This window comes from Gallinula chloropus, assembly GCF_964237585.1.
Source record: "Gallinula chloropus genome assembly, chromosome: Z".
NCBI lineage: Eukaryota > Metazoa > Chordata > Aves > Gruiformes > Rallidae > Gallinula > Gallinula chloropus.
In genome coordinates this window covers 90052772-90066206 of record NC_140089.1, presented here as the reverse complement: position 1 = coordinate 90066206, position 13435 = coordinate 90052772, and the positions used below count along the sequence as shown (strand labels likewise).

The window sequence follows — 13435 nt, the reverse complement described above, 5'->3', positions numbered from 1 at the left end:
TATTCCACGATCGTGTTTGGCAGCACTCCAGAGCACACTCCCATCCCCAAAGCACCAACTACTCATTCTGAGTTGATTGCACCTTATGTCTCTACAGTTACAGACCTGATTCTTGTGGGTGAACTAAACAAACTCTTTGCATGCTTACCTAGAAACAAGAGATCATCCTGCAGCCATCTCCCTCACACGTCAATACACAACAGTCTACAATACTAGGATTTAAAATCTGCAGTAAAACACACAGAACTATTGCAGGAAGAGAACGTATTGGAATTTTAAAATGCTTTTCTTAACCCTGAGAAAGGGCATTGCAGCCTAGGGCTGAGATTATACTGAGATGAATACACTTTAGATACTGAAGCCCTATGAATTTGCAGGAAGATTAGATCATCTCAGCATTAATAACCATAAAATGCAGCTACCAGAAGCTTGCACAAATGAACAGAGTTTTCCTATTGCATGCTCACAGTGCTGGCTGTGCTGGTCTATGGCAAGTTCCCTCCTCTGAAAACAGCCTTTATTTCCCTATACAAAGCAGGCTACGGGTCAGATCTTCAGGCAGAGTATAGTGCTGTAGCTGAAGACAACTCAACAGACATGGCAAATTTATGCTGATTGGAGATAGGGTCACCTTATGGCATTATTCTTGCTAAAAACAGCTGTGAGGTGTCTGTCACTGCGCACCCTGGACACTCAGAACCACCAAAAGGAGCCTCACCCTAACACACACACACGATCCCCTCCCTGCCAGCTGCAGAGGAAGGCACACTGCACCTTTCTGCAAGGAATTAAACCCCCTCCCTCTCACAGCCCTGTGCTTGTGGGGAAGGGGTAGCAAGGCACAGCCAGGGCCCTCTGAACCAAAACTGGGTGCTCTCTACGAGCTCTGGAGCCGTAACAGCCAGGCCAAGGCCCTGCAGCCCGCTCTGCTCCATCAGGAGAGCTCCCTGGCTTTTTAGGGAAAGCTGTCAGACAGGCAAGCACATACAAGGGAAACTCCAGGACACCAGGTTTCCCTTAACGAGGGGCCCAAAGGCTGCTCCTCTGCCAGAGCCCTGGGAAACAGCAACTGCCTCCCTCAGTAAAGAAATGAATTCCTGAAGGGCACAGAATGTCAAGTTCTCAGTTAGAAGGAGACTCAAAGTTCAGTTCCACAGTGTCTGGATCTGCACCCAGACCAAGGTCACACCTGAGATCACTTATCCAGCGTGCACTCAGCTCCCTGTACCTGGACTGATGGAAGGAAACACATCTCATGTCTGTAGTGATTGAGCAGAGCATCCCCTCAATGAACAAAGTATTTCAGAGATAACAGCTTCATTTCTTTTATAGCCCCAGCAGGTGGATGTGCCTGCGGTGAGTGCCTGCAACAGTTAATAGGCTGAGCTCCAGACCAGAAATAAACCTCTGCGTACCCAGAGTAAACATGTTTGGAGTGCCTAACGAGGCACTCTGACACAACAATCTTAAGTAGGCTCAAGTTCCTCACAGAGGTCAGCACTGAAGGGGTATCTGTGTCTACCTGTTTTTGAGGAAAGCAGCCTGCTTTTGCCTTTAAAACACATAGCTCTGTGCTTACCCTTTGTGGAATACAGTATGAACTGCACCTCACATTTAGAACATCAGCTAAGACTTTAGAGGAGACAATCCTGATGAGTTTGTTTTCTCCTGCTCTTGAGGAACACCACTGAAATGCCACTTTCCTGGCAGTAAGCAAAATCACACCGTGTCATATTAGGCATCAGGAACATGCGTAACCAGGACTGAACAGAAGTAGCCACGATGTCTCTTCTGTCTGGAGCCATGCCCACTAAAATGCAATAAATCATTATCTGTTTGCACACTGGCAGCCTCTTATTAATAGCCACTACCCAGAGAGAACCAAGAGACCATTTCAATTCCTTCAGGACTGAAGGCATGCTCTGCTTACCTTCCAGACATACCAACTTGCTGGACAAACACAACTGCAAAAGTATCCCCAAGAGCTTTCAGATGGTGCTGGTGAGAAGCTCGGTGGAGCCCTTTGGTACTTCATCTCCTGAATTCATGTAATCACAGAAAATTATTGTGAAGGATCTAATAGCTCACTCAGATGTCTCACCACTTGGATTCCCAGGGAGCAAACCCACCAGAGCTGCCATCAGAAAGTCTCTATGCTGCCATAATTAAGTCTTCATGTCACCCAAGTTCTGGCTCTGACATAAATGTCAGATCGGCCAGTTCTGCGCTGCGCATCAGGTAACACACCACTCAGAGTCATGCTGAGAAATCCTCTGACCTTGTGTACCAGGAAAGAATCAAATAATGTTCTCTCAGTGGGCGTTACTGCAGGAATTCAGCAGAACCTTTTGGTCCCTGTTCTAAATAACCTCTGGAGTTGTTTATGCAATTAGCTTTCAGGAAAGTGATGAAAATAGCAGTCAGCAGCAAACACTTCAAAGGCCACAGAAGAACTCTCCTTACACTCCAAGACAGGTCACTCTGGGCATTTTCTATGCAAGACAGGAAGTTTTTTTGCTCTGTGCATCAATTCCACTGTGCCCTCTCCCAGCTAGCACAGCCACCAGTTCTGTCTCATGCTTTGTCCCTCAAAACCAAGTTTATGGAAGACAAGAAATCCCAACGTTCAAGTGATCACCTAAGAAGCAAGGCAGATCAGCAGTAGCAACACATACCAGACCAACTGGTTAGTCACTGCCCCAGCAGAAGGGGCCTCCTGCACACTATGGGGAGGAGAGCTTAAAATCAGTAATACTCTCTTACAGCTATCTGAGAACTGGATGTGTAACTCAAACTAAAGCTATGGGGAAAAAAGATGAATGTGTTAAACACACATCTTCTAGCACGTTCCCCTTGCTTCATTCTCAAACTCCTCGTCCATTTATGTCTGAAGCAGAAATCCAGGTCTGCACAAGTCACTCCTGCTCCCTGCCAAGGACATGAGGAGACTGTGCTGGCCAGGCCAGGGTCACAGTGCCTGGAAGGAACCCGCAGCTCAGCACAAGGAGTGCTACTTGGATGGAGACTTGGTGGAAAAAGAGAGGGGAAACCAGACTGCACCCAGCCTGGTGAGCGTTACACCTCAACTCTGAAGCACCAGGTCCTCCTCTTCTACATGTGCATTCGAGACATGCTTTGCTACCCACACCCTGTACCCCGGCCTCACTGACCTGGAGTGAGGGTGCAGAGGATATGCTGGTGCGTGTTTTTAACTTACTCTTCCCATTCTATACACGGGCTGTTTACCACAGTTTCTTTTGCTATTGAGCACCTGAGCTGGCAGAGGTAAATAACAGATGCTTGTGTAACTGACAGGTAACAAAAGTGACCTCCTTCAGAAGGAGGATCACATGCTCTTACCATATACTCCTTTGTCCAGGAGAAGTAAGAACTCATCCACTGCATTTCGCATCTCGGACTCTGTCAGATCCAGCAAAGACACAACTTTGAAATCCAGCTGTCTCAGCAAGTTCGTCAGTTCGTAGACGTCGACCATGGGGGCCTTGAGCTGGGGGTGGTACCAGTAGCTCATATTTCCTATTAACAGGGCGACCTTGTCTGTGGCTGCAAAGACAAAGCAAAACCAAACCCACAGCATGTTCCACATTTCAGGGGCTCAATACCTTTACATTTCTTCTAGAGCGAAGGCAGCATCCAACCCCACTTCAGGCACGTTTTATATGTTTTTAAGTGTCATCCCACATGAATACTACAGCTGTTATCTCTTCTTATCCAAAAAACACAAGACATTTCAGCACTGCCTGACAGCCAGCACATCCCAGCTGTGCTGCACTTGGAGCAGTGGCCTGGTCAGAGAGACACTGAGGCTGTGCCCATCTCTGAAGGCACAGACAATCACTGAATCCCCCACACAAGAGAAAAAGAAGTAAATGTGAAAATTCTTCAGGCAAGTTGCCAAAGCAATGGCCAGTACATGTTCCCCAAACCCTCCAGTTTTCTTCTGCTTCTTAAAACCCAAAATCCCAGCACACAGCAGAGCACTTCCACACCTGCATCTCCCGTGTCCCGCCTCTCTAAACCACAGTACTGTCAGGTAGAACCTTTCACTGGCAGAAGCAGAGTGTTTTCTGTTTGTTAAGGTTTCTTTTTACCGTTGTTCTGGATAAAAACAATTATATGCAGGTATGAGAAGTTTACAGAAGTCAGAGAGGAGTCTAGTGATACTCTCCTAGTCTGAGATGCGCTCACTTTGATTGTAACAAAGTCGGAAGCAATTATGTCATAACTATGGGAAGCAGCAAGGCCAGGGGAACAGCAGTCCCATGGGACAGACACACCTTAGAGACCACGAGCCTGATTCTTATCCAAAAATCGCAGACTAAGTTACAGAAAGGCCCTTGTTCAGGGGAAGGCATCTCCTCCTCTTCAACAGGATTATTGCCCCACAGCTCTGGTGGCACATGAGGTCATGCCCCAAACCTGCTCCAGCATCAGCAGCCCCGCAGAGCTGGATCCACAGACTCTCTGTCCATAGCTTCAATGCCTTTCACCTCCTCCAAACAAGGGGTTGTCACCAATTCTGCAGCTGGAAAGCCTCCAAGGCCTTGAGCAGTGTAAACTCCCTTAAGCAGCAGAGACTGAGCAGCAGTGGCATGCTGTCCTGAGAACCACTTTAAAAGGAACCAGCTTTCTCATTAATCGAGGGAAGGGGAACCCAGGCTGGGGAGCACGTACGCTCCCCTCACACCAACGAGCCTGGAAGAGGGTAAAATTCTGAGAGAGGCCAGCAGCCTTTCCACCTGGCTTGGCATCAACAATATGCCTGATCACAGTCAAGTCTACCAGACAAATGGGATTAAAACCCCCTGCAGCAGTTTTCCCTAACACACACGAGCTGTCTGTCTGTCTTGATGAGCTTCAGCTCAGGATCAAGGCATCCACACACCACAGCTGAGCTGCAGGGACAGCAGACCCTTCACAGACAGACACACAGACCATCAATCCTTTTTATCACATCACTGGATACCACTGTTCAAATGGAGTAACAGGCTCGTGACGGTTGGGGCCAGAGGAATTTGGAACAGTAAACTGAAACAGATGAGGAGTTGTGGATGCTCCACCAGGTCACTAAAAATACTGGTGCCCTCACCAGAGTTTGCTGCTGAAAGGGCACACAAGCATCATGAAGGGCTGCAGAAACACACAGCAGCGTCCCTGCCCGCAGCCAGGGACACGCACTGCAGGCAGCTCCCTGGCAGAGGCAGAAGCAGCAATGCTCAGGGGCAGCAAGATCTGTTCCCTAGATAGGACATACATACAGCTGTTACAGCTACAGAACTACTTACCAACAGGTCTGTGATGCGATTGTTCTTCCAGGTCTGCTTGAAAGAAGAGCAGATGGTTAGTAACTATGGTCACAGTTGCCGATGTCCAAAATGAACTGCATGCACACACACAGCCTTGCCTACCAGTGCTGCTTTACCTCACAGGCTACTAGACAAAAAAATGACTCATTTCTTTGTTTTGTTGAGGTTTTGGGTTGGTGTTTACCTGATTCCCTTCACCCTCTTCTGGCAAACAGAGCCTAACGGCATCTAAATAGTTCTATGAATTAAGGAATAATAGATACTGACAGTACAAACTGCACAGCAGCACTTCCAGCAGCATCCAAACAGTTCATCCTCACCAAGTGAAACACAGATGTTCAAGGTGATTGGCAGGGATGACTCTGTGTGGTAATCTGTACTTCCCAGAGGGATGCTCTGCCAGTGGCACACCAGAGCAGCACGCCCTGGCTAGCATGCCTGCACGCATCATGACAGGACCACTTCACAGACTAAGCCCTGGCAAAGGCAAACATATCTTTCATCTCTAACCCAGGAAATCGTATGACCTTCGTTATTTTGGGAACTTGGTACTGGGGATAACACTTCACGGAGCACTATTCCCAATCCACTTTTCTATTATAAACATCAAACAGCCTGCAAATCACATTGGCTCACCCCAGTGTGAATTTAAGAAATGAATTTAAATTCAGTGTATCATGGGTGACAGACAGACAGACAGACACCTCACATCTTGTTCACTTCAATAATCTGAAAAAGCAGCAACACACTAAAACCGAGAGTCCAGACAGGAAAGCAAAGGATAACTCCTTCTGTATTGGTCTAAGTGTCCATGCAGTATAAGAGAGCAGCTTTGTGTGATTTTACAAATAGCAACCCTGTGATTCACTATATTCTTCAATTACTGGAGCCAGAAAGCTGTCGTGCTCTTAACTCTGCCCCATTACATCCCCAGTTGTAAACACACCCACACCACATAAACTACATATTGTGACCCAGCTAGGTGTCAGTGATTTGTAGCCAAGTGCTTCAAAACTTACGGCTTACCTGCTTTTTGAAGGTCACTTAAATCTTCTGTGAAGAAATACACCAATAAAGTGATAGTTTAAACAAGAAGTAAAAGATAATTTTTAATTAATAAAAATATAATTGACATGTATTTATTAACAGAAGCCAAATGTCAGACAACAAGCCATCTTTCTCCAATGCTTTTGGCTTTGTGTTTCTGTAAATCTAACCCTGCATGTGCTTATTCCACAGGCAGAGAAGAGGAAACCCCACACCAACACACGAAGCTCCAACCACAGGGAGACACTCATGCTGCACCTCGATCCCCCAAGCAGGGGAGCAGCTCGAGTGGACATGGAACAAGACATCACAATCAACACTTGAAAAGTGGATGTTTGGAGGACTGCTGAGGAGAGCAACATCCTGAGCAAGAAACCTGCCTTCAGAAAGCCATGTGTGCTCAGAGAGGCTTCAGATACAACCTTCAAGCAGAGAACAGTGGACTGCAGGTAACTGAGAGGCTTCTGCATAGCACCCTGCCAGGTAACATGCACACCCCAAGCCAGGGAAGACGGGGAGGCTCCCAGACAGATGGTCTCAGTGGCTCCTGCCATGGATGTGGCTGACATTGAAATGTGTGTCACCTGTATGTGTGACACTACACAATCCCTTCATGACATTAAGCCTTTAACAAAGGGCCTACAGGGGGACATCAGCTCTGGTTAAACCTTGGGCAAGAAATGCTGCAGAGCTGTTTAATTCCAAGAAAATGTGACAATTTTATGACAAAAGAGGGTAGAGTACAATTAGCTGCACTTCACAGACTGTTTGCTGTCCTCGTGGTTGGTAGGAAAGCTGGGGACTGCTGCAGGCAGGTGGTGTGGTATATAGGTGTGTATCTTTGTATGTGGTCCCCTGAGATCCAAGTATGACTGACTGAGAGGCTCAGTAATCAAGGGATGGTATCATCATTAAAGGTCACAATACAGTCCTTCCTCCCCACTGCAGCAATGCACAGGGGAACAGAAATCACCCTAATAAAGTTGCTGGAAACACCTCTTGCAGAGACAGAGCTGTCAGTGGAATGGGCTCATCCAGCTCCCTGAGGTCACCCAGGGCCCTAAACACCTTTTCTTGCAAGGATGTTGCCTCCTGAGCTCAGCCAAAGACATCTCAAGACCTTTATATTTCACCAGAAAGCACGAGCACAGGACACACAGACCATGCAGAAATCAAACAACAAACAAACAGCTCTGAATATTAGATCAGAAAGCGGCTTTGCTCTCCTCCCACATGCTCTAGATCCCAGTGCCCAGGCAAGGAAGAGAGCAGCACATGCAGAAGCACCACTGGGACGCTGCATCACACATGGGTGTTTGGGGAAACCGAAGCTTTTAACCCACAGATGCTTTTCAGCAACACACACTCTGTCAGCCCCGTCGCTGGCTTTTGAAAATCGATTCACAACTGAAGAGTTACTTTACCTTCTGTGCACTCCACTGCCATAGCTTTCCTTCCTTGCGTTTGAAGGGGGGAAAATTAGAAGACAGATGCTCTCAGTTATGAGAGTTAGCACACAAGGTGGAAGACAAAGGTCACTTCCAAGCTTCTCTGCAATCGGGCTCAGTTTATAGCAGCATAAACAGCACAGACCACACCACTACAGAGTAACTACTACTACAGCTCAGCAGTACTAAACTCCAGGGTTTCTTAGGGTAGGAAAAACTTTTCATGTGAATTATGCAATAGCATTCCCAGATATATCTGAAAGCTGCACAAGCAGATCTTCTCTTTCACTTACTGTGAATAGATGCACACATCCTAACCATGTTATATTCATTTACTCTGCTTGCTACGACTCACCCCACCGGCCCTGACTGCTGATGGGCTCAGCGTAGCACAGCCCATGTGACCAACAAGGATCAAAATGGTTTTCACTTGTCAAAAACCAAGAAGAAAATAGTTTGCAACCTGCTGACAAGCCACGTACAGGCTAGCAATGCCAGTAAGTGGTAGCATTTCTTTGCTGGTTACCACAAAAACCCAAAGCACTTCATAACTGAGCAAGCTCTAAAATTCTGCAGCTCCTTCTGCTGGAAGCAAGCAGAGTTATTTTAACAAGTGGATAAACTAAAAATACAGCTGCCATGTGCTTGGCTTCACACTAAAAGGTTCAAAACTAAAGTCTAATGATAGGGAAGATAGTGCTAGATCAGCTGACCTCTGTCAAGCAGAAACTGTAACTCCTTACCTACAGTGACTTCTATCCTCTTGCTGTCCTGCTCCTCCTGATCATTGAATACATGGCACCAGTATGTCCCTTGATGTTCCACATCCACGCTCGTTACCTGCACAGACATTGGCACAGTCACCCCACAGACACCCACAGAACACTCCTATCAATTCAAGCCCACATACAAGAGGAAACAGTGAAAGCAAAGCTAAACAAATACCACAGATGCAGACAGCCTTCAGGAAGCTGTGCAGCACATCCTCTCTCCTGGAAGGGAGGATGCCAACCCACCCCTAAGCCTTAGAGTGCTCGTGCCAATCAGAGTGCTTTGTGGTGTGAGGCAGAGCAGCTCTCCCTTTACTGATACGCTGCCTGTGTTATATCAATGTGTCACACCAATCCGAAATACACCATGAACTCACACCCTGTGACTGCCACCTCGAGTGTCTGCAGGGCCAAAGTATGCACCCCAGAGCTGGGAGCAGTGCGGGCCAGCACGGAGCAGCACAGCTCCAGCAGGCGCTGCTCTGTGTGGTTATCGAGGCCACGAAGACATTGTTTTCTGCTGGGAAGCACTATTATGAGAAGCTGAAGGTGGTTGCACATCAGTCCCCAGGGCTACTGACCATGTAGATGTTTTTGCTCCCATTTGCCAAGGGAAATCCATTTCTGAACCACTGGTAATGAGGAATGGGGTTTCCAGTAGCTCCACACTCCAGTACCAAAGCATCCCCCACTGTCAGGTGCTGGGGCTGGGGCTGGACACAAACGCGCAGCCTGTTCTCAGGCAAACCAGCCAAACTGCCTTTAAAGAAAAGGGGGAAGAAAAAAGAAGGAAAGGGGTGAGACGTCTAACCACATATAGACTAAAGAACTGAGACACGCAGCCACATCTTCCTGCAACCAATGGATGTGTTCAAAAAAGGGTAGATGAGGTTCTTAGGGATATGGTTTAGCATAGGATGGGAATGGTTGGACTTGATGATCTTCAAAGGTCTCTTCCAACCTTGTGATTCTGTGATTCTGTAACTGTTTCAGTGGCAATGAAATTAAGTTACTTTCCTTTAAGAGTATGCTAAAAATGAGTAGCAATGGCTTTCCAGTTCTTCAGCTGAAAAGTAACAAGGAACACACATTAAGCATACTCCCGAAGTAAAAGCAAAGCCCTCTCTGCACTATTTATTCCTGCCTGAGGGATTATAAAGGCTCCAGAGAAAGGAGCAAGTAGAAAGAGGAATGGCTACTGAAAGGTGGGCCGAGGATCCAACTTGTGTGCAAGTGTGTACACTGGAATAAGAATACAAAACAAAGTCAGTTTCAGTGTATCCTTATTCTTCTCATTCTAAACTGAGCATTAAACCTTATGGTAAATACACTAAAAAAAGATCAAAGCTAAAAACACACATCAACCACTGCTGTGTCCCCATTCATAGAACCCTAGATGCAGCAAGGATTTTTCCAGCTGATGGAAGTTTCTGTAGATGATAAAATTTATTGAAACAAAGTGGAAATTATTTTTAAGCCATCCACTACACACACCAGTGCTGGGCTGGAATGGGTTCGGATCTCCATGTACTGAACAGTTCCATTACCTGACACGTGCCACAGCACACCCAGACCTACTTGTAAAGGTCACACCAGCGATCCCTCATCCCAGCTGCAAGGTCACCTCTGTACTTCACACTCCCTGTGTGACATGTGTCTTGTCATCAGAGCTAGTCATGACTAACAATTGGGGGTGATAACATTTGCCTTTGCACAGGAAGGAGACAGTGACAGGGGTATCTCTGTTCTTCTGGTGTCTGAGCTTCCTGGCACATGATAGATTTGTATTTCAGAGACCTTACCAACAGATTTTTCATATGTATGATCTAAGCTGACTCATGTTTTTAAGAGAAACCCGTAGATCATCAAGGCCCCTTCCAACCCCTACAATTCTATGATTCTATGATTTCCTATTGCAGACTTGGTACTGGTAAAAAACTTGAGCAAACGTTCTGTGACAGTTGCTGGGTCACCAGGTTCTCCATCAACTACTGTAACACTGTTGGGAGTTGGATCTTTTCCTTATAAAGCTTTTTTTAAGCTTTTTTTTTTCCCCCATAACTTTTATTACAGAAAGGTTTTCCACATGTCAAAATAAACATTAGTCCTTCTCACTCAGCTGTTCACCCTCTCCATGTCCCAGTCTGATACCAGGATCTTTCAATGCGTGAAAAATTCACTTCCCTTCAGGGCAGAAAGAGAGACAGAAGTAAGAGAAGAGGGAAAGGAACAGTGGCTGTAGTCAAATTAAGCAGGATCAGTCGTAAGGACAAGGAACACAAAAGTTGGAGACAATAAAAGACCATGGACCAAAGGATAACATGGTTCTGGTCCCCAGTGGGACCACTTACCTGCCCCCTCACCTCCAGGCCCTCGTCGGTACAGCGCCTTGCTGCACAACACAACACACACCAGCATCTGCAGGGATTGTGTCTGGCTGCCCCAGTGCTTACAAGCTCACAGGATGATGGTGAAAGACAGCTTCACAGGACGGAGAGCGGTCGAGCTCGTCAAACAGAAAGCAGTGAGAAGAGAGGAAGGGGAACATCTGGGAGAAGAAAGCAACCCAGGGAGCAGGAGAAGGGAAAAAACCAGACAGCAGCTGAAAGAGGCGATTTTGTACCCAGTCAGCACTTGCATTGGTTGTACCTAGACAGTGTCTAGCTCAAGTGAGGCAGCAGCAACCCCAGGCCCAACACCACAAGAGATGGGGAGCGCTCCTTCAGCATGAGTGCTACACAGCCCTGTCTGGTGTCTTTCTGAGGGCCCTAAGAGGGAAAGGCACAGGGAGCAGCAGTCCATCCTGCCCCTCATCTTGCACCTATCACCAAGACCTAACCATGCTAACATCGGCTTCCACCATGGCTCCTTGCTGGCCATAAGGCAAGGATGTGGGCCTGTGGACACCTGCTGCCCTTCTGCCACAAGTGTGAAACAAGACACTGCTGTTTTTCTGAGAGGGTTTTTTAGGTAGTCATTATGTTACTCAGCTTCCTGGTACAATCAGCAAGATCTAGAACTGCAGGTTTCTGAGTAGAGCCTGAAGCAGGAGCAGAGGAAAAGCAGAAGAAATCATTGCTTAGATAGCAGACCAAGAAAGCATTTGAGATTAAGGCATAAAAAGGTCACCTCAATGACACTGCAATAGATCCTCATCTTCTACAGGAAGATCAGTTCTATCTCCTTCCCTGACACGAGTAAGCGTTGTATGTGGGATGCAAGTGGAAAACACCTTTGACTCGTGACATGAGACAGTCTGAAGACTGTGCAGCTGATCTCTCACACCTCTTCAGGCCAACAGCAAGCAAGCCCAGGCTATTCAATTAGAGAGTTCATAAAGGGCAGACACAGTGTGTGAGTCAAAGCCTGTTTAACGCAAGGGACTGTTCTGTAAGACAGCCCCAAACCCCATCACACACCTGAAAACAAGGAGGTGCTACACCAGCAGCCTCAGGAACCTGGGAATCAATGAACAGTAACATCCTAGAGCCAAGAAGCAAATTCCCAACGTTTTCTTTATGCTGTACCAACAAATTCCAGTACTAGCTGGATGCTGCTGAGGAGCCAGCTATTTAATCTTAGTTGCTTTCCCCTATTATCCATTTTCCTCACAATTATTCCACTTCCATACTCTGATCATGTATACTGCAGATGGAGGTTAACCCACTGCTGACACAGAGGTTTCTTCAAGCTAGCACCATGGATTCACCTGGATTTACACTGGTACAACTGAATGACTGTGGCTTTTCTTATGCAGGTATCACACACTGACCATTAGCTGACCATTTATAAAAGCCACAAAGACGCAGTTCACACCAAAAAGTCTCAGTTTAAGTGTGTTTCCTCCTCTCAAAGGTTTATTTCAGTGAAATGCTGGCACATCTTCACTAATACCTGGGTTGGTTACATGAAGTTGAAAAGATTACACCAGCAAACAGATGCTCTACAACAGAGATATCTGTGGAGCCCCAGACTCCTCCTCTTTCCCCAGGTGAAAAACGAACATGCTGGGCTGTGACCAGTTCATGTGTCCCAACTGGGACTTGTCTAAGACTGCGATGGCCTATCAGGATCTGAAAAAGTGACTGGAAGGGAGAGCTCTCACTTTGCTACCTGCCAAACCTCGGTCCTGTCTCCTCAGAGTGCAGTTCACCCTCTTTCCATTCCACAGTACCTAGGTTTTCTGAAGTGTCCAAGCCTCCAGTGTGCCTGTGCTCTTCTCTAGCTTACTGTTACCCCTGTAGGCAAGGTAGGACTTCTTTCTAGGAAGGCAGAGAAACTCATCAGAGTCTCCTTTACCCAAATCCCTCTTTTCTCAGACTGGCAGCACACAGTAGAAACAGTCCTGACTGTAAGACCAGAGCCCACGGGGTGGACATTCAGAACAGACTGTGTGTGTCCAGCCACTAGCAAGGTACAACAAGAGATGAACAGGTAAACAACTGGAGAGTTGAAAAACTGCTTTTCTGGCTCGCGAGTCCTCTATGACTCTGGATCTGGGGCTGCATGTATTTCCCTTCTAGCTATTCTTGCCCACCACTGTGGAACTTCATTTCTCTTCTGCTGTTGTGCCCAGCACAAAAGCCCAATAATTGGACTGCACATTTTTAATCACCCCTCTTTTGCATCTGTGCGAGACAGCAACAGGGATCCAAGACTTTCAGAAGACAGTAGCTTTGCCACTCACCATGAGGTGTGTCTTGGAGATCACACACTTCCAGTCGTGCCCACCGGCTGAAGGCGAAGGAGGACTCGCTGTTCACGCGACAGATGTAAAACCCAGCATCACTCACGTTCACTGGGTTCAGAACCAGCTCTGGGTAATTGCCATGGGGAACCTGCA

General features: G+C 47.0%; 1 protein-coding gene across 1 annotated transcript in view; it reads right to left on the bottom strand.

The window, feature by feature from the left end:
* The window catches only part of MALT1 (MALT1 paracaspase), a gene marked incomplete at its 5' end in the record, with an annotated part of 29547 nt that overhangs the window by 8648 nt on the left and 7464 nt on the right, over window positions 1-13435 (bottom strand). Inside the window, 7 exons of the mRNA XM_084278775.1 lie at window positions 3361-3564; window positions 5307-5342; window positions 6354-6380; window positions 7799-7831; window positions 8566-8662; window positions 9174-9348; window positions 13276-13430. Of these exons, the coding sequence (XP_084134901.1) occupies window positions 3361-3564; window positions 5307-5342; window positions 6354-6380; window positions 7799-7831; window positions 8566-8662; window positions 9174-9348; window positions 13276-13430 (727 nt within the window). The remainder of the gene's footprint in view (window positions 1-3360; window positions 3565-5306; window positions 5343-6353; window positions 6381-7798; window positions 7832-8565; window positions 8663-9173; window positions 9349-13275; window positions 13431-13435) is intronic.